This window comes from Spermophilus citellus (genome assembly GCF_964194105.1).
Source record: "Spermophilus citellus genome assembly, chromosome: 1".
NCBI lineage: Eukaryota > Metazoa > Chordata > Mammalia > Rodentia > Sciuridae > Spermophilus > Spermophilus citellus.
Window position 1 is genome coordinate 287319133 of NC_138182.1, and position 18513 is coordinate 287337645.

Genomic DNA, 18513 nt, shown 5'->3' on the forward strand with positions numbered 1-18513 from the left:
TTCCTGGAAGGTATTGGGAAATGATAAAGAGGAAGAAAAGTCGATAAGAAACAATGCGCATAAAAGCCTTCAGAAAACGAAAAGGTGGTCCAACAAATGCCATGCTCAGAGGCAGAATTGTCTCAAAGCTAATAAAACTCCAGGATCCTGGTGCTCACCTGGTGAGGTACAAAGGTGGGCTACCGGATTAGCCTTGTGAACTGGCGAAGAAGTGCCAGCCTGATACGACTCACTTCGCTAGACGTAAAAAGTAAGATGGATGAATTCACTTATAGATACCTGAAAACATATTCAGAGAGCTAACTGGACAATCTAGGTGTTCACTCTAAAATTTGTTGCACTATTTTACGTGTTTGGAGCTTTTCATAATGTTGGAGATAAACAGTTTATTCGTGATCAATTCGGGCCACTGTCTATAGCCACTCGCCTCTATGAACCCCTTCATATTTCTGCCAGGATGTCACTTATGGAACGTTATCTTTCACATATGTTTAGACACTGGTTTGTCAGTTTTTTCTAGGTCTAAGTGGTTGTGATTTCTTTTTCATTGTGAAGATGCGGCTTCACTCCCACTTGTGCATTTTCGCCCAAGGCACACAGGGAGCGGACCGGAAGGGAGCCCGCGGCGAAACGCCTGGCTAGCTTAGTGCGCATGTGCCTTTAGCTCGGCGCCCGATGGAGGGTGGGGAGGGGCAGGAGACTCGCCTCCATCTTACTTCCGGGCGGTAGCGTCCCGCGCCACTGAGCAGGCGCGTGCGCCGGCGCAGGAGCGGAAGAGGGGGTGGTGCGGACGGACGGTTCCTTCCCAGGTCAGGTCCCGGGGTCCCGGGCGCCTCTGTTTCCCCGGGTGGGCAGCGGGTGGGGCGGGGGTGCGGCGCGGGCGCTGACGGGGTTTCTCCCACAGGCCGGGACGAGGCATGGCCGCGCTACTGGCGAGGCGCGTGCTGGCGACCGTCGCGGGCCCGCTCCGACTCCTGAGCCCCTGCGCCGCGGCGTCCGCCTCGTGCGCGTCCCTGCTGTCCGGCCTCGCGGGCGCCGTGCGGGCGGGCGCCGTGCCGCGCCTGCCGCTCCCGCAGCCCGCGGCGGGCTTCAAGACCAAGGCTGTGCTCAAGAAGCGCTGCAAGGACTGCTACCTGGTGAAGCGGCGCGGGCGCTGGTTCGTCTACTGCAAGACCAACCCCAGGCACAAGCAGCGGCAGATGTAGCCCTCGGCCTCTGCGCGGGCGACCGAGCGACGTGACCTCGGGAAATAAATTTTAACACCCCGTGTTCTGACCTCTCTTGACCTTAGGACCGGCAGCCCTGGGAATCAGCCCACACCCAGTCAAGCCAGAGCCCCAGATGGGAAGCGAATTGCCTTCCTCTGCCGTGGAGTAGACTAGAGGGTGGAAGACCCCTGGAGTCCGAAGGCGCTTCCTGGGGCGGAGCTCAGGCCTGTGTCTTACATGCCCCGGGGACAGCAGTCCCTTCCCCAGGACCCGTCTGAAAGACATTGTGGTTAACTTCTAGCTAAAGGACACTTAATCCATTTACTGCAAATGCCTTTGGGGTAGCAGTTAAGTCTGTCATTCTGGGTCTGAGGCAGAGCAGAAATGCCCCATGTCAGCAAGTTGATGCTTTCAGAAAGTGGTAGTTGATGCTCTGCTAAAGGATATGAGAAGCAAAACCGTACCCTGGTGTCTTTGCAGAGGATCTGAAGGAAGCATTATGCTCTGGGATTTTGGAGAGCTGCCATTTGTCAGTGTTGAAAAGTTGAAGCAGGATTCTTGGGAAACGAGGTCCTTTTGTGGCCTGGCTCTTCATGTGCTGTGAGTCTCAGAGATGAGTCTCATGAGTAGATTAAACCTTAGTCTGGCACAATTACTGGCTGCTTCTAAACTACAGGGAACGTATGTGGGCCCACGAGTCCAATACAGGGAGCTGTGCAGACAGGCTTGGGGGTGAGGCAGGAATTCTGAGTCTGTGTGAGAATACTTGGGACCTCCTGGGAGAAAGGGTGAGTTCACATCACCTATCAGGCACACAAGCCACTCCGGTGCTTCTGAGTCAGCTGTTCCATTGCCCACTCTTGAGGGTCTTGGGGAAGGACCCCACTGGGTGGTTTGTCTGATCTGCAGGGCCACCTCTGGGTGTCTCCAGCATTGTGCTGTGACAACTCAGGCTCTTCTCACAGAATGCTGAGCCGTGTGGGCCGCTCAGCACAGCAGACTGGCCATCCCAGTCTGCTTCCCAAGAGTGAGCGTCCAGTAGACCCAGACAGATGAGGCCAGGCTTCCTAGAACTTGGCCTCCAAATCCCCAGGGTCATTTTGCTGAGTTCTCAGCTCGGGCAGTCCTGGTAACAGGCTACCCTGGCTGGAGGTGGCAACACCCATGGGGAGCAGGGATAGAGCCAGCCTGCCCTGTTCAGAGGTAAGTTGGACTAACCCCACACCTAAGTCAGCAGGAGAGCATGCGTGGGCAGCTGTTTCATGTATTTCACTGGTGGAATGCTGGCTTGGTCTGCACCAGCTGCTGCAGCTTGGCACTTGGAAAGTTAGGTCCCCAGGTGTGCCCTCGCCCATGAGGCTAGACTCAGGTCCAGCTGATGACGTGGCCAGGCTGGTTCCTGTAGCCTCTCCCATTGGTGTGTGGACACGTGTCTCCCCCATGTCCCCACATGGTCATCGCTCTGTGTATCTGTGTCCTGATGTTCTGAGGACCCCAGTCAGAGTGGACTAGGGCCACACTAATGATCTCATTGAACCAAATGACCTCTCTAAAGACCCCAACTCCAAATCCAGGCCTTCTCTGAGGCACTGGGGTTGGGAAGTTAACGTGCATTTGGGGCACAATTCAGCTCATTGCAGATGTGAGATGTAAGGTGGACTTCTACCTGTACCTGTCTCCTGGGATTGGGTAGACCTCCTTATCCTACCAGAAAAGGGTTTTCCAAAATTGGGGGGCGGGAAAGATATGCAAGAAGCCTGCCTTGTAGAAGAAACCCCCAAGTCCGAGTCAGCAGCAGGTCTGGAGGCCCTGGGGGCCCCAGAGGGGAGCCGTGGACACAGCAGCCCCAGTCCTGTCCAGAAGAGGACGAAGCCTACCTTGGCATGAGCTCTGCTTTGGACGGCTCGCCCTCCCCACATAGGGCTTGGTGGGCAGAAGGCTCTGAGAGCTGCAGCTCTTGGTATCTGGAGTCTGCCCAGCTGGATTGGGAGGGGGTGGATATTATCACCAAAGGGAACAGCACAGTGGAAAGCTCAGCTCTGCTCTGTAGAAGGGAGCACCACCCAGCTGGCCTTCATGAGGAGCTGTGGACACATCAAGGCATGTGTCCTGTGGGACCTCCAAAGTGTGAGAAGCTGCTTTTCACAAGGAGAATGTCAAACTCTTCACCAGAACTGGGAATTCCTCCTCCGTGAGAGGGCTTTCCTCAAGCATGTGTGCATGATTGTGTGTGTGTGTGTAGTATATGTGTTCACGTGTGCACAAGCATGTGTGTGCATACGGCTGTGTGAGCACAGACATGTACATACACCTATGTTGGCATGAGAGTGAACGTGTGCATGCGGCTGTGTGTGGGCACATGTGTGTGCAGCTGTGTGGATGTGAGCACGTGTGCATGCAGTTGTATGGGCATGAACATGAACGTATGTGCATTCAGCTGTGTGTGGGCACATGTGCATGTTGTGTGTGGGCATGAGCACATGGATGTGGGCACATGTGTGCATGCAGCTGTGTGTGCTTGTGTGCACACAGGCACAACATGCCCATGCACACATACGCATGCACACACGGCCAGTGTAGGGAGGGTGTGTGATGTGTTGGCAGAGTTGCCACAGTGACCTCAGTGGACTGTAGGACCTCCAGCCAATGACCTTTCCTTTCTCAGTGTTGTGTCTCATGGAGGCCAAGTGGCCTCCCTGCCTCCATCTCTGCCTGGTGTCACTGATGCTGTGGCGAGTCCTCAGCACAAGCCCCTGGAGGTGGAGGGGAGGGGGCTCCTGCTCTGGCTGTCCTTCCATCTAGGCGGGGCTGGAGCCGGTCAGTTGAGGGGACAATGGAACATGAGGGTTACAAGTGGACCATACAGAGTCTGGAAGGCAGAGGGCCTGGCCTCCTTGGAGTCTGAGGCCCTGTGAGGGGTGACGTTCAGCTGGGACCTGAAGGATGGTGGTGGATAGGGTCCATGGGGGCAGCCCGGCAGCGGGCCAAGGCTGGGTGCACAGGCTGGGAGCTGAGCCCGTTTCCCACATGCATCATGCTGTGGAGGGAAACCTGACCACTCTTGCTCACCTGTAGCTTCAGGCCTGAGTGCTGCACGGCCTCGAGGAGTCGCACAAACACATGCCCAGCCACAGTACACCACAGGAGTCTACGAAGAAACCCAGAGGGTGCCCCTCCGTGGAACCTCTCCTCCCGTGACCAAAGCTGGTTTCTGATAATTGAGCCTGAGTCAAAGCCTTTTGGCTTTCTCCCCGTTGCTTCAGGTGTGCTTGGCCCACCCAGGCTGCCTACAAGTGAAGCCCAGCTTCATGAGGCCAGAGTGTGCAGTGGCCACCACTAGACAGGCTTTGTGTGGACTGAGCTGTGTTGAACGGCACTTGTGCCGAGGCCAGCGACTCACGTCCAGGCTTCAGTCCCAGCGCAGCGGTGAAGCAGCTCCCTGCCACTTGCCAGCCCAGCACCAGGCGCATCTGGGGCTGGACATTCTCTGCCGGGGCATCCTGTACACTAAGGGTATGTTTTGGCCTGTTTCTTGTTGCTATAATAAAGTCCCTGAGGCCAGGTAACTGATAAGGAACAGAAGTGTGTGTGGCTCATGGTTCCTGGGCCTGGTAGTTCCAAGTGCACAGAACCAGCACCTGGCGAGACCTCCTGCTGTGTCAACGTGGCTGGCACCACATGGGGAGACAGCAGCCCTGGGAGCACAGGTCTCTCCTCCTCTTATAAAGCCACCAAAGCCACCAGGGACCCCACCCTCATAACCTCCCAGAGCCCCACCTCCAAGTAGAGTGCAAGAATCTGGGAGTGTTTGGAACACATGGAACAGCAGGTGTTGCTCAGCATCCTGGGCTCGCCCACGGGACATCCACAGCACCCTCCCTCTGTGTGCTCACCAAACGTCCCCAGACACTGCCAGGTGCCCAGCTCAGAACCACCACATCAAGGCAGGTGGCTTTACCTCCCTGGGCCCCTGTTTCTCAACTAGGAAATGGGAGTGAGGTTGCCTGTATTAACTCCCCCGACTCGGGACCAGGCTTGGGGTGCTCACGACCCATGTGGGAGGCGACACCTGAAGCCCAGGTGTGGCTTGGGTATGAATCAAGGAGGGAGGCACAGCAAGGGGTGCAGAGCGACAGGCACCACTGTGGACATCACTCACAGCCAAGGGCCACCCCCAGGCCCCTGAGACGGGCTCTTCCATGTTCCTCGAAGGGGGTTGAGCAAGTCCTCGCCAGCTGAGCAAGTGTCCTGCAGAAAGGGCAGGGCCTGGTGGTGGGAAGCCTGTCCTGCAGAGGAGCTGCCCCTGCAGCCACACACAGGGGACCAGTGCTGGAGGTGGGCATGCTGTCCCCCATGGGAGCTGCCCCTCCAGACACAAAGACCAGTCTGGAGGTGGGCATGCTGTCCCCCGTGGGAGCTGCCCCTGCAGACACAAGGACCAGTCTGGAGGTGGGCATGCTGTCCCCCGTGGGAGCTGCCCCTGCAGACACAAGGACCAGTCTGGAGGTGGGCATGCTGTCCCCCGTGGGAGCTGTCCCTGCAGACACAAGGACCAGTCTGGAGGTGGGCATGCTGTCCCCCGTGGGAGCTGCCCCTGCAGACACACACAGGGGACCAGTCTGGAGGTGGGCATGCTGTCCCCCGTGGGAGCTGCCCCTGCAGACACACACAAGGACCAGTCTGGAGGTGGGCATGCTGTCCCTGTGGGAGCTGCCCCCGCAGACACAAGGACCAGTGCTGGAGGTGGGCATGCTGTCCCCCGTGGGAGCTGCCCCTGCAGATACAAGGACCAGTCTGGAGGTGGGCAGGCTGTCCCCCATGGGAGCTGCCCCAGCAGACACACACAGGAGACCAGTCTGGAGGTGGGCATGCTGTCCCCCATGGGAGCTGCCCCTGCAGACACACACAAGGACCAGTCTGGAGGTGGGCATGCTGTCCCCCGTGGGAGCTGTCCCTGCAGACACAAGGACCAGTCTGGAGGTGGGCATGCTGTCCCCCGTGGGAGCTGCCCCTGCAGACACACACAGGGGACCAGTCTGGAGGTGGGCATGCTGTCCCCCGTGGGAGCTGCCCCTGCAGACACACACAAGGACCAGTCTGGAGGTGGGCATGCTGTCCCCCGTGGGAGCTGCCCCTGCAGACACAAGGACCAGTGCTGGAGGTGGGCATGCTGTCCCCCGTGGGAGCTGCCCCTGCAGACACACACAAGGACCAGTCTGGAGGTGGGCATGCTGTCCCCCGTGGGAGCTGCCCCTGCAGACACACACAAGGACCAGTCTGGAGGTGGGCATGCTGTCCCCCGTAGGAGCTGTCCCTGCAGACACACACAGGAGACCAGTCTGGAGGTGGGCATGCTGTCCCCCATGGGAGCTGCCCCTGCAGACACAAAGACCAGTCTGGAGGTGGGCATGCTGTCCCCCATGGGAGCTGCCCCTGCAGACACAAGGACCAGTCTGGAGGTGGGCATGCTGTCCCCCGTGGGAGCTGCCCCTGCAGACACAAGGACCAGTGCTGGAGGTGGGCATGCTGTCCCCCGTGGGAGCTGCCCCTGCAGACACACACAAGGACCAGTCTGGAGGTGGGCATGCTGTCCCCCATGGGAGCTGCCCCTGCAGACACACACAAGGACCAGTCTGGAGGTGGGCATGCTGTCCCCCGTGGGAGCTGCCCCTGCAGACACACACAAGGACCAGTCTGGAGGTGGGCATGCTGTCCCCCGTGGGAGCTGCCCCTGCAGACACAAGGACCAGTGCTGGAGGTGGGCATGCTGTCCCCCGTGGGAGCTGCCCCTGCAGACACACACAAGGACCAGTCTGGAGGTGGGCATGCTGTCCCCCGTGGGAGCTGCCCCTGCAGACACACACAAGGACCAGTCTGGAGGTGGGCATGCTGTCCCCCGTGGGAGCTGCCCCTGCAGACACAAGGACCAGTCTGGAGGTGGGCATGCTGTCCCCCGTGGGAGCTGCCCCTGCAGACACACACAGGAGACCAGTCTGGAGGTGGGCATGCTGTCCCCCGTGGGAGCTGCCCCTGCAGACACAAGGACCAGTCTGGAGGTGGGCATGCTGTCCCCCGTGGGAGCTGCCCCTGCAGACACACACAAGGACCAGTCTGGAGGTAGGCATGCTGTCCCCCGTGGGAGCTGCCCCTGCAGACACAAGGACCAGTCTGGAGGTGGGCATGCTGTCCCCCATGGGAGCTGCCCCTGCAGACACACACAAGGACCAGTCTGGAGGTGGGCATGCTGTCCCCCGTGGGAGCTGCCCCTGCAGACACACACAAGGACCAGTCTGGAGGTGGGCATGCTGTCCCCCGTGGGAGCTGCCCCTGCAGACACAAGGACCAGTGCTGGAGGTGGGCATGCTGTCCCCCGTGGGAGCTGCCCCTGCAGACACACACAAGGACCAGTCTGGAGGTGGGCATGCTGTCCCCCGTGGGAGCTGCCCCTGCAGACACACACAAGGACCAGTCTGGAGGTGGGCATGCTGTCCCCCGTGGGAGCTGCCCCTGCAGACACACACAAGGACCAGTCTGGAGGTGGGCATGCTGTCCCCCGTGGGAGCTGCCCCTGCAGACACACACAGGAGACCAGTCTGGAGGTGGGCATGCTGTCCCCCGTGGGAGCTGCCCCTGCAGATACAAGGACCAGTCTGGAGGTGGGCATGCTGTCCCCCGTGGGAGCTGCCCCTGCAGACACAAGGACCAGTCTGGAGGTGGGCATGCTGTCCCCCATGGGAGCTGCCCCTGCAGACACAAGGACCAGTCTGGAGGTGGGCATGCTGTCCCCCATGGGAGCTGCCCCTGCAGACACAAAGACCAGTCTGGAGGTGGGCATGCTGTCCCCCGTGGGAGCTGCCCCTGCAGACACAAGGACCAGTCTGGAGGTGGGCATGCTGTCCCCCATGGGAGCTGCCCCTGCAGACACAAAGACCAGTCTGGAGGTGGGCATGCTGTCCCCCATGGGAGCTGCCCCTGCAGACACAAGGACCAGTCTGGAGGTGGGCATGCTGTCCCCCGTGGGAGCTGCCCCTGCAGACACAAGGACCAGTGCTGGAGGTGGGCATGCTGTCCCCCGTGGGAGCTGCCCCTGCAGACACACACAAGGACCAGTCTGGAGGTGGGCATGCTGTCCCCCGTGGGAGCTGCCCCTGCAGACACACACAAGGACCAGTCTGGAGGTGGGCATGCTGTCCCCCGTGGGAGCTGCCCCTGCAGACACAAGGACCAGTCTGGAGGTGGGCATGCTGTCCCTGTGGGAGCTGCCCCCGCAGACACAAGGACCAGTGCTGGAGGTGGGCATGCTGTCCCCCATGGGAGCTGCCCCTGCAGACACACACAAGGACCAGTCTGGAGGTGGGCAGGCTGTCCCCCATGGGAGCTGCCCCTGCAGACACACACAGGAGACCAGTCTGGAGGTGGGCATGCTGTCCCCCGTGGGAGCTGTCCCTGCAGACACAAGGACCAGTCTGGAGGTGGGCATGCTGTCCCCCGTGGGAGCTGCCCCTGCAGACACACACAAGGACCAGTCTGGAGGTAGGCATGCTGTCCCCCGTGGGAGCTGCCCCTGCAGACACAAGGACCAGTCTGGAGGTGGGCATGCTGTCCCCCATGGGAGCTGCCCCTGCAGACACACACAAGGACCAGTCTGGAGGTGGGCATGCTGTCCCCCGTGGGAGCTGCCCCTGCAGACACACACAAGGACCAGTCTGGAGGTGGGCATGCTGTCCCCCGTGGGAGCTGCCCCTGCAGACACACACAAGGACCAGTCTGGAGGTGGGCATGCTGTCCCCCGTGGGAGCTGCCCCTGCAGACACACACAAGGACCAGTCTGGAGGTGGGCATGCTGTCCCCCGTGGGAGCTGCCCCTGCAGACACACACAGGAGACCAGTCTGGAGGTGGGCATGCTGTCCCCCGTGGGAGCTGCCCCTGCAGATACAAGGACCAGTCTGGAGGTGGGCATGCTGTCCCCCGTGGGAGCTGCCCCTGCAGACACAAGGACCAGTCTGGAGGTGGGCATGCTGTCCCCCGTGGGAGCTGCCCCTGCAGATACAAGGACCAGTCTGGAGGTGGGCAGGCTGTCCCCCATGGGAGCTGCCCCTGCAGACACACACAGGAGACCAGTCTGGAGGTGGGCATGCTGTCCCCCGTGGGAGCTGCCCCTGCAGACACACACAAGGACCAGTCTGGAGGTGGGCATGCTGTCCCCCGTGGGAGCTGTCCCTGCAGACACAAGGACCAGTCTGGAGGTGGGCATGCTGTCCCCCGTGGGAGCTGCCCCTGCAGACACACACAGGGGACCAGTCTGGAGGTGGGCATGCTGTCCCCCGTGGGAGCTGCCCCTGCAGACACACACAGGAGACCAGTCTGGAGGTGGGCATGCTGTCCCCCGTGGGAGCTGCCCCTGCAGACACACACAAGGACCAGTCTGGAGGTGGGCATGCTGTCCCCCGTGGGAGCTGCCCCTGCAGACACACACAAGGACCAGTCTGGAGGTGGGCATGCTGTCCCCCGTGGGAGCTGCCCCTGCAGACACAAGGACCAGTGCTGGAGGTGGGCATGCTGTCCCCCGTGGGAGCTGCCCCTGCAGACACACACAAGGACCAGTCTGGAGGTGGGCATGCTGTCCCCCGTGGGAGCTGCCCCTGCAGACACACACAAGGACCAGTCTGGAGGTGGGCATGCTGTCCCCCGTGGGAGCTGCCCCTGCAGACACACACAAGGACCAGTCTGGAGGTGGGCATGCTGTCCCCCGTGGGAGCTGCCCCTGCAGACACACACAGGAGACCAGTCTGGAGGTGGGCATGCTGTCCCCCGTGGGAGCTGCCCCTGCAGATACAAGGACCAGTCTGGAGGTGGGCATGCTGTCCCCCGTGGGAGCTGCCCCTGCAGACACACACAAGGACCAGTCTGGAGGTGGGCATGCTGTCCCCCGTGGGAGCTGCCCCTGCAGACACAAGGACCAGTCTGGAGGTGGGCATGCTGTCCCCCATGGGAGCTGCCCCTGCAGACACACACAAGGACCAGTCTGGAGGTGGGCATGCTGTCCCCCGTGGGAGCTGCCCCTGCAGACACACACAAGGACCAGTCTGGAGGTGGGCATGCTGTCCCCCGTGGGAGCTGCCCCTGCAGACACAAGGACCAGTGCTGGAGGTGGGCATGCTGTCCCCCGTGGGAGCTGCCCCTGCAGACACACACAAGGACCAGTCTGGAGGTGGGCATGCTGTCCCCCGTGGGAGCTGCCCCTGCAGACACACACAAGGACCAGTCTGGAGGTGGGCATGCTGTCCCCCGTGGGAGCTGCCCCTGCAGACACACACAAGGACCAGTCTGGAGGTGGGCATGCTGTCCCCCGTGGGAGCTGCCCCTGCAGACACACACAGGAGACCAGTCTGGAGGTGGGCATGCTGTCCCCCGTGGGAGCTGCCCCTGCAGATACAAGGACCAGTCTGGAGGTGGGCATGCTGTCCCCCGTGGGAGCTGCCCCTGCAGACACACACAAGGACCAGTCTGGAGGTGGGCATGCTGTCCCCCGTGGGAGCTGCCCCTGCAGACACAAGGACCAGTCTGGAGGTGGGCATGCTGTCCCCCATGGGAGCTGCCCCTGCAGACACACACAAGGACCAGTCTGGAGGTGGGCATGCTGTCCCCCGTGGGAGCTGCCCCTGCAGACACACACAAGGACCAGTCTGGAGGTGGGCATGCTGTCCCCCGTGGGAGCTGCCCCTGCAGACACAAGGACCAGTGCTGGAGGTGGGCATGCTGTCCCCCGTGGGAGCTGCCCCTGCAGACACACACAAGGACCAGTCTGGAGGTGGGCATGCTGTCCCCCGTGGGAGCTGCCCCTGCAGACACACACAAGGACCAGTCTGGAGGTGGGCATGCTGTCCCCCGTGGGAGCTGCCCCTGCAGACACACACAAGGACCAGTCTGGAGGTGGGCATGCTGTCCCCCGTGGGAGCTGCCCCTGCAGACACACACAGGAGACCAGTCTGGAGGTGGGCATGCTGTCCCCCGTGGGAGCTGCCCCTGCAGATACAAGGACCAGTCTGGAGGTGGGCATGCTGTCCCCCGTGGGAGCTGCCCCTGCAGACACAAGGACCAGTCTGGAGGTGGGCATGCTGTCCCCCGTGGGAGCTGCCCCTGCAGACACAAGGACCAGTCTGGAGGTGGGCATGCTGTCCCCCGTGGGAGCTGCCCCTGCAGACACAAGGACCAGTCTGGAGGTGGGCATGCTGTCCCCCATGGGAGCTGCCCCTGCAGACACAAAGACCAGTCTGGAGGTGGGCATGCTGTCCCCCATGGGAGCTGCCCCTGCAGACACAAGGACCAGTCTGGAGGTGGGCATGCTGTCCCCCGTGGGAGCTGCCCCTGCAGACACAAGGACCAGTGCTGGAGGTGGGCATGCTGTCCCCCGTGGGAGCTGCCCCTGCAGACACACACAAGGACCAGTCTGGAGGTGGGCATGCTGTCCCCCGTGGGAGCTGCCCCTGCAGACACACACAAGGACCAGTCTGGAGGTGGGCATGCTGTCCCCCGTGGGAGCTGCCCCTGCAGACACAAGGACCAGTCTGGAGGTGGGCATGCTGTCCCCCATGGGAGCTGCCCCTGCAGACACACACAAGGACCAGTCTGGAGGTGGGCATGCTGTCCCCCGTGGGAGCTGCCCCTGCAGACACACACAAGGACCAGTCTGGAGGTGGGCATGCTGTCCCCCGTGGGAGCTGCCCCTGCAGACACACACAAGGACCAGTCTGGAGGTGGGCATGCTGTCCCCCGTGGGAGCTGCCCCTGCAGACACACACAAGGACCAGTCTGGAGGTGGGCATGCTGTCCCCCGTGGGAGCTGCCCCTGCAGACACACACAGGAGACCAGTCTGGAGGTGGGCATGCTGTCCCCCGTGGGAGCTGCCCCTGCAGATACAAGGACCAGTCTGGAGGTGGGCATGCTGTCCCCCGTGGGAGCTGCCCCTGCAGACACAAGGACCAGTCTGGAGGTGGGCATGCTGTCCCCCGTGGGAGCTGCCCCTGCAGACACAAGGACCAGTCTGGAGGTGGGCATGCTGTCCCCCATGGGAGCTGCCCCTGCAGACACAAGGACCAGTCTGGAGGTGGAATGCTGTCCCCCATGGGAGCTGCCCCTGCAGACACAAAGACCAGTCTGGAGGTGGGCATGCTGTCCCCCGTGGGAGCTGCCCCTGCAGACACAAGGACCAGTCTGGAGGTGGGCATGCTGTCCCCCATGGGAGCTGCCCCTGCAGACACAAAGACCAGTCTGGAGGTGGGCATGCTGTCCCCCATGGGAGCTGCCCCTGCAGACACAAGGACCAGTCTGGAGGTGGGCATGCTGTCCCCCGTGGGAGCTGCCCCTGCAGACACAAGGACCAGTCTGGAGGTGGGCATGCTGTCCCTGTGGGAGCTGCCCCCGCAGACACAAGGACCAGTGCTGGAGGTGGGCATGCTGTCCCCCATGGGAGCTGCCCCTGCAGACACACACAAGGACCAGTCTGGAGGTGGGCAGGCTGTCCCCCATGGGAGCTGCCCCTGCAGACACAAGGACCAGTCTGGAGGTGGGCATGCTGTCCCCCATGGGAGCTGCCCCTGCAGACACACACAAGGACCAGTCTGGAGGTGGGCATGCTGTCCCCCATGGGAGCTGCCCCTGCAGACACACACAAGGACCAGTCTGGAGGTGGGCATGCTGTCCCCCATGGGAGGTGCCCCTGCAGACACACACAAGGACCAGTGCTGGAGGTGGGCATGCTGTCCCCCATGGGAGCTGCCCCTGCAGACACACACAAGGACCAGTCTGGAGGTGGGCAGGCTGTCCCCCATGGGAGCTGCCCCTGCAGACACACACAGGAGACCAGTCTGGAGGTGGGCATGCTGTCCCCCGTGGGAGCTGTCCCTGCAGACACAAGGACCAGTGCTGGAGGTGGGCATGCTGTCCCCCGTGGGAGCTGCCCCTGCAGATACAAGGACCAGTCTGGAGGTGGGCAGGCTGTCCCCCATGGGAGCTGCCCCTGCAGACACACACAGGAGACCAGTCTGGAGGTGGGCATGCTGTCCCCCGTGGGAGCTGCCCCTGCAGATACAAGGACCAGTGCTGGAGGTGGGCATGCTGTCCCCCGTGGGAGCTGCCCCTGCAGACACAAGGACCAGTCTGGAGGTGGGCATGCTGTCCCCCGTGGGAGCTGCCCCTGCAGACACAAGGACCAGTCTGGAGGTGGGCATGCTGTCCCCCATGGGAGCTGCCCCTGCAGACACACACAAGGACCAGTCTGGAGGTGGGCATGCTGTCCCCCGTGGGAGCTGCCCCTGCAGACACACACAGGAGACCAGGGCCTTGGGAGGCTGAGGCAGGAGGATGGCATGTCAGAGGCCAGTCTGGGCCACGTAGCGAGACCCTGTCTTAAAAAATAAAAAGGGGCTGGGGCTGGGGCTCAGGGGCACAGCCCTTGCTCAGCTGGGGCTCAGTCCCCAGCACCAAATAAATAAACAAGCAGGAGAACAGGGAGGAGGGACCCTGCCAGGAGGGAGTGGGAGAGGTGACTGTGTCCCGAGTCCCAGGGGCAGGCTCTGCATCAGGGTGGCCTCCCGTCAGGAGGCTCCTGGACTCTGGTTCACCTAAGTCAGTGAAACAGGGCGAAGGTGCAACAGGGACAGGGGAGGGCCAGGTGGCGGCACCTGGCGGGACAGGGCCCAGCAGCCCTCTCAGGCCCCACCCAGCACTGCCCCGGTGCCTCTGGCCCTGGCCCTGGGCCGTCCACTGATGAGAACAGAGCCCTCCTTGTCCGTCATGGCCTGAAAGCCCCACCTCTGAACACGGGAGACTTCGGTGTTAGGGTCTGTAAACAAGTCAGGATGGCGCCTGGCATTTTGCCAGAGGGAGTGGTGTGTGAAGTAACCCAGTGAGCCATTAAGTGTGGAGATTCCTGATTGGTTGACTGCTGTGTCTAGTTTATGTTAATTAGATAAGCTGTGTGGAATGTATATATACCCCTCCTGTCCTACAATAAACGGCTCCCACTCCTGCTCTATCAGTGTACACAAGTTGCTCATCACCCCCCTACCCCGGTTATTTTGCTGCAGCCGGACTGCGGCAGTGGGAGGTCACAGTTGGGGGACGGACTGCGGCAGTGGGAGGTCACAGCTGGGGGACGGGTGTGGAGAGCAGCTTCTTCGCTCGCTCGCTCTCCAGGGCCAGCCTCCCCTTGAGAGTCGCCCCAGGACTCCTGTCTGACCATGCGGCCGCCAGCTCCTTGCAGGGCCTGGGAAGGAGGGACAGCGGAACCCCCATTGTTCTGTCCACCTCCTGGGGCAGCTGTGTGGGCCTCTGCCTCACTGCAGGGTGCTCTGGACTGAGAGCTCTGCCAGGTGCTGAGCTCCTGCAGGTGGAGGGGTAGAGGTGCTGAGCTCCTGCAGGTGGAGGGGTGGAGGTGCTGAGCTCCTGCAGGTGGAGGGGTGGAGGTGCTGAGCTCCTGCAGGTGGAGGGGTGGAGCCAACCCGTGGAGGAGGCAGGACCCTCGGGCCCCAGCCACAGCCTGGTGCAGCCCTGGAGCCCCGAGGCTCCTTTTCCCACTGGAGCTGCACCCAGGGATGTGGGGACCGTCCCGGGGAAGTGGAGGCCAGCAGGCAGCCTCCTGAAGTCTCCAGGGAGGAGGTTGCGTGGGCCCAGGAAGAAGTCACACTGGAGTCCTGGTCTCCAGCTCCAGGCTGGGGACGAGGGGAGCGTGCAGGACAATCCAGGGCATCTGGAGAGGTGCCGCAGAGCCTGGCCCCCCACAGGGCAGGGGAGGGTGCAGGCAGACTCCTGCTTCCTGAAACAGCTCCAAGATTCGGGCAGCCAACCCCCAAGTTGACAGGCCCCACCTGGCCCACAGAGAGGAGGGAGGCAGGTTGAGCTGACCACCACGGGCAGCGCCGAGGCTTTGGTGAGGCCAAGGCTGCACCTTAGAGCCTCCCGGAAGCCCCTGGCTCCTGGATGCCGCACTGGGTCCTGGGGGATGTGTAGGGGGCGGACCAGTGCCAACAGGACAGACCCCCATCGGGCCTGGGAGGGTCTTCCAGGAACACACCCTCTGTGCCTGCAGCATCAGAGAACCAGCCCTGAGGGAGAGGGGACAGGAAGGAGCCTAAGTCCGTGGCTCTCCTCCGTGCTGAGCCAGAGGCACACACCTGGTCACGTGTTCTGGCCCCTGCTCCATCTCTAAGCCCTCAGTCCACACGGAACCTCGCCCTGGCCCTCTCCCCCTTGGCCAGGTCCCCGGGCATGTGCCGACCTGCACGTCCGCCCCTCTGATGCCGCTGTGGCCTCTGCAGGACCAGCCCAGGCTGAGTGCCACCTCCCGACCCGGTCAGCCAGCCCCGGGTGATCCATCTGGAGATGGCCCTGCCTGGCCAGGCGCAGGCCGGCAGGAACCAGTGCTGGGTGTCCACCAGGAAGGCCAGCCCTCAGGCATCGCCTGCCCTCTCTGCAGGGGACTGTGACTGGTTTTGGTTGGTCTATTGTCATGAACTTGAGGAGTTTTTTTCTGCTTGTTTGGTTTTGTTCTATTTGCAACATAATTTTATTTTTCTATAAATAAATTCCATTTCAGATGCCAGAGATCAGAGTCCGAGCCTGTGGCAGTGTCCGGCTGCCTCTGAGCCCCAGGACACCCAACTGCTGCCAGAGGGGCTGTGGGGCCTTTGGTGGCCCGCGGGTCCAAGGGAGGCTGCCACCGCACTGCCTCGTCCTGAGGGTGCAGCTCTCCCGCCCTCTGGCCCCTCTCCCTGCACGTGCCCCTGTATGTGCGGTCACCTGCCCGCTGCCTTGGCTCAGTGGCGATGGCATCCTCTGCCTGGGGTGGCCTCACCCTGTCCAGTTGCCCTGTTCTTTCTGCCCTGGCAGCAGGAAAGAGACGTGTCCAGGGAGGGGGCTTAGATGCCAGGACGGGAAAGGGCTGCAGGGTTCGGGGACAGTGATGCGGCAGCAGGCTGAGTGAAGGGGTGGCCCTGGTGGCTCCGTGGGGTGGCCAGGGGGGCCCGGGGGCGGCGGGGGATGGGGCTTCCAATACAGGTGGCCAGGAGGGGCGGAGCGTGGAGGGCTTGCGGGCGCCAGCACTCCCCACCCAGGTTTATGTCACAGCCTCGGTGCCCACTCGGGGCTGACCGCCCACCCTCACCTGGACTCTGCAGTGAGCCGGGCAGCCTCAGCACACGCAGACCTAGACGGGGAGTGCGTGGGTCTTCAAGGAGAGGAAGGCCTGCGCCTTCTCCACATGTCCCCATGCACTCCACCGGGAGGCCCAGGGCACGGCCGGTGGCACTTGCCCTCCCCGTAGCCTGGACCTGAGCCCCGAGCTGGCCTGCCCTCTCCTCCCAGCCGGCTCCAGGACCGGCCCTGCCTGGACCCTGTCACTCGAGGTTCAGAGTGAGGCTCTCCTGCGTGCCTGCGTGTGAAGGAACACGAGAACTGCACAGATCTGGATGATACCGAAGGTGCTTGGAGCCCAGTTTGGAGAGGTCAGGCTGCCTGGTCACTCCTGAGGGGCTTGGATCTCCCCCTTCACCAGAGTGGCCCACGGTGGGTGGGTCGTGAGCGTGAGCAGAGTTAGCCAGACTTCCCGGTCTCCACTCTCTTTTCTAATAAACCAGCATAAAGTGGAATTTATTTACATAATGCGATGATCCATGAAGGTTACCATAACACCGAGGACCGTATTAGCCGCTTGAGTGGAATTCATTAGAAATTAACTACCACTTAAATTAATTTTCCCACAGTCACAAGGCTGTAATGGCAGCAGAAGGAGCCGTCCATCAGCGGGTGCTGACAGGGGACCTGTCACCACTGTTATTTATAGGTGACGCGTCGACTGTGAACAGGCACCAAGCGCACAGCCTCCAGACCCAGAGGCCACTTCAAAAGGCTGGGAAATTCCCCTTATTGATAAGTAATCCAGCCTCACCTAGTGGCCCTTTCCCATACCCAGCAGGGTGACAGGCAGCCACTCTGGTCATGTGGCCAGCAGCCCAGGGGGTGAGTCTTTGTTTCAGAAAGCCCTGAAATGCTCGTGTCCCTGGCAGGACTGGGCGCCCGCTGGGCCTTTCAGAGCCCGCTGGGTCAGAGCGCCCGTTGGGGCGACTGCACATGACTTCCCCAGAGAATCTCCAACAAGGGAGCTGGCAGGGGTCCACTGGGGCTTGTCAGGAGGACAGACCGTGTGTGGGCACACGCGGATGTACTCGGTAGTGTGGTGTGCACAGATGTGGGGAGTGCATGCACATAGGTGTGCACACATGTGCCAACGTGGTTTGTGTGTGTTCTTGGGTGACATTGTGGGCCATGTGCATGTGCTGGGCACACCTGTGTGCGTGCATGTTGGTGCCTGCTCATGAGGGTGTGTGCAGGTGTGCACTGCACCACTTGTGGGTGCTCACACGGGCACCCTGTGTGTGCGCTGAGGTGTGTGTGCAGGCATGTGCCCTGGCAGACGCGGCGTGCTGGGGGTGGGGGCCCTGGCAGAGGCCCTGACCACCTCTGAGCCTGGCCACTCTGCAGCAGTGGCCAGTGCCCATGGAGCATGGAGGGCATGGGCCGAGCCCCCCACCCCCAGTGTCGGTGGCAGCAGAACCCGGAGGCGAGCCTCCTAGTGCTGAGGGTAAGGGGCCGATTGGGTGAGGCAGCTGCCCGCCGCTGGGCAAGGTGCTCAGCCTCCACCTGGGAGACGTGCTGGGGGCTGACTTGTAGCTCGAGGACTGGGCGTGCGGGGGCCAGAGCTGCGTGAAGGCAGGGATGACGCCCCTGAGCGCGCTGAGAGGCCACCATTCAAGGCCCAGGACCTGTACCACGTGGCCTTGAAACACCGAGGGGGGGAGGCAGACGAGGGCACCTCCCGGGGACATGGCTCCCTCCTCCTGCACCAGGGAGCGAGTGAGACACCAGTGGGACGCGTCCGTCACCCACTTGGGCTCCCTGGAGAGCTCCTGAAGGGCAGGAGGGCAGCTGCGGGTCCCAGGAAGGGCTGGGGTGCCCGGTGATGGCAGGAACCCGCCTCCCACCCCATCTGCCTCCCCCCGGTACTGCGTCACACTGTTGGAGGGAAGTGAGGGCCAGGGCTGCCCCAGTGCCCCTTGGGCCAGGGTCCTTGGGCCCGAGGAGCTGCTGGCATGTGCCCGTGGCATTCCTGAGACTCAGCTGACTCCTCGTTGGTTGGGGTCAGGGTGATCCTCCTGGGGCTGAGAACAAGTATCCCCCCCAGTGTTCCCCAAGTCAGTGGGAGCTGGCCTTGGCCTGAGGCAGGACCAAGTAGTCATGTGCAGCTG

At 62.2% G+C, this 18513-nt stretch overlaps 1 protein-coding gene across 2 annotated transcripts in view; it reads left to right on the forward strand.

Annotated features, from left to right (window-relative positions):
- Positions 1-706: 706 nt before the first annotated feature.
- Positions 707-18513, forward strand: part of MRPL36 (mitochondrial ribosomal protein L36) — a 247213-nt gene continuing 229406 nt past the window's right edge. Inside the window, exons 1-2 of one of the 2 annotated variants that reach the window (XM_081303197.1) lie at positions 707-814; positions 905-1249. In XM_081303197.1, coding sequence (XP_081159323.1) covers positions 918-1205 — 288 coding nt within the window. In that variant the 5' untranslated portion in view covers positions 707-814; positions 905-917 and the 3' untranslated portion in view covers positions 1206-1249. The remainder of the gene's footprint in view (positions 815-904; positions 1250-18513) is intronic. The other variant, XM_081303198.1, reaches the window with a different exon arrangement.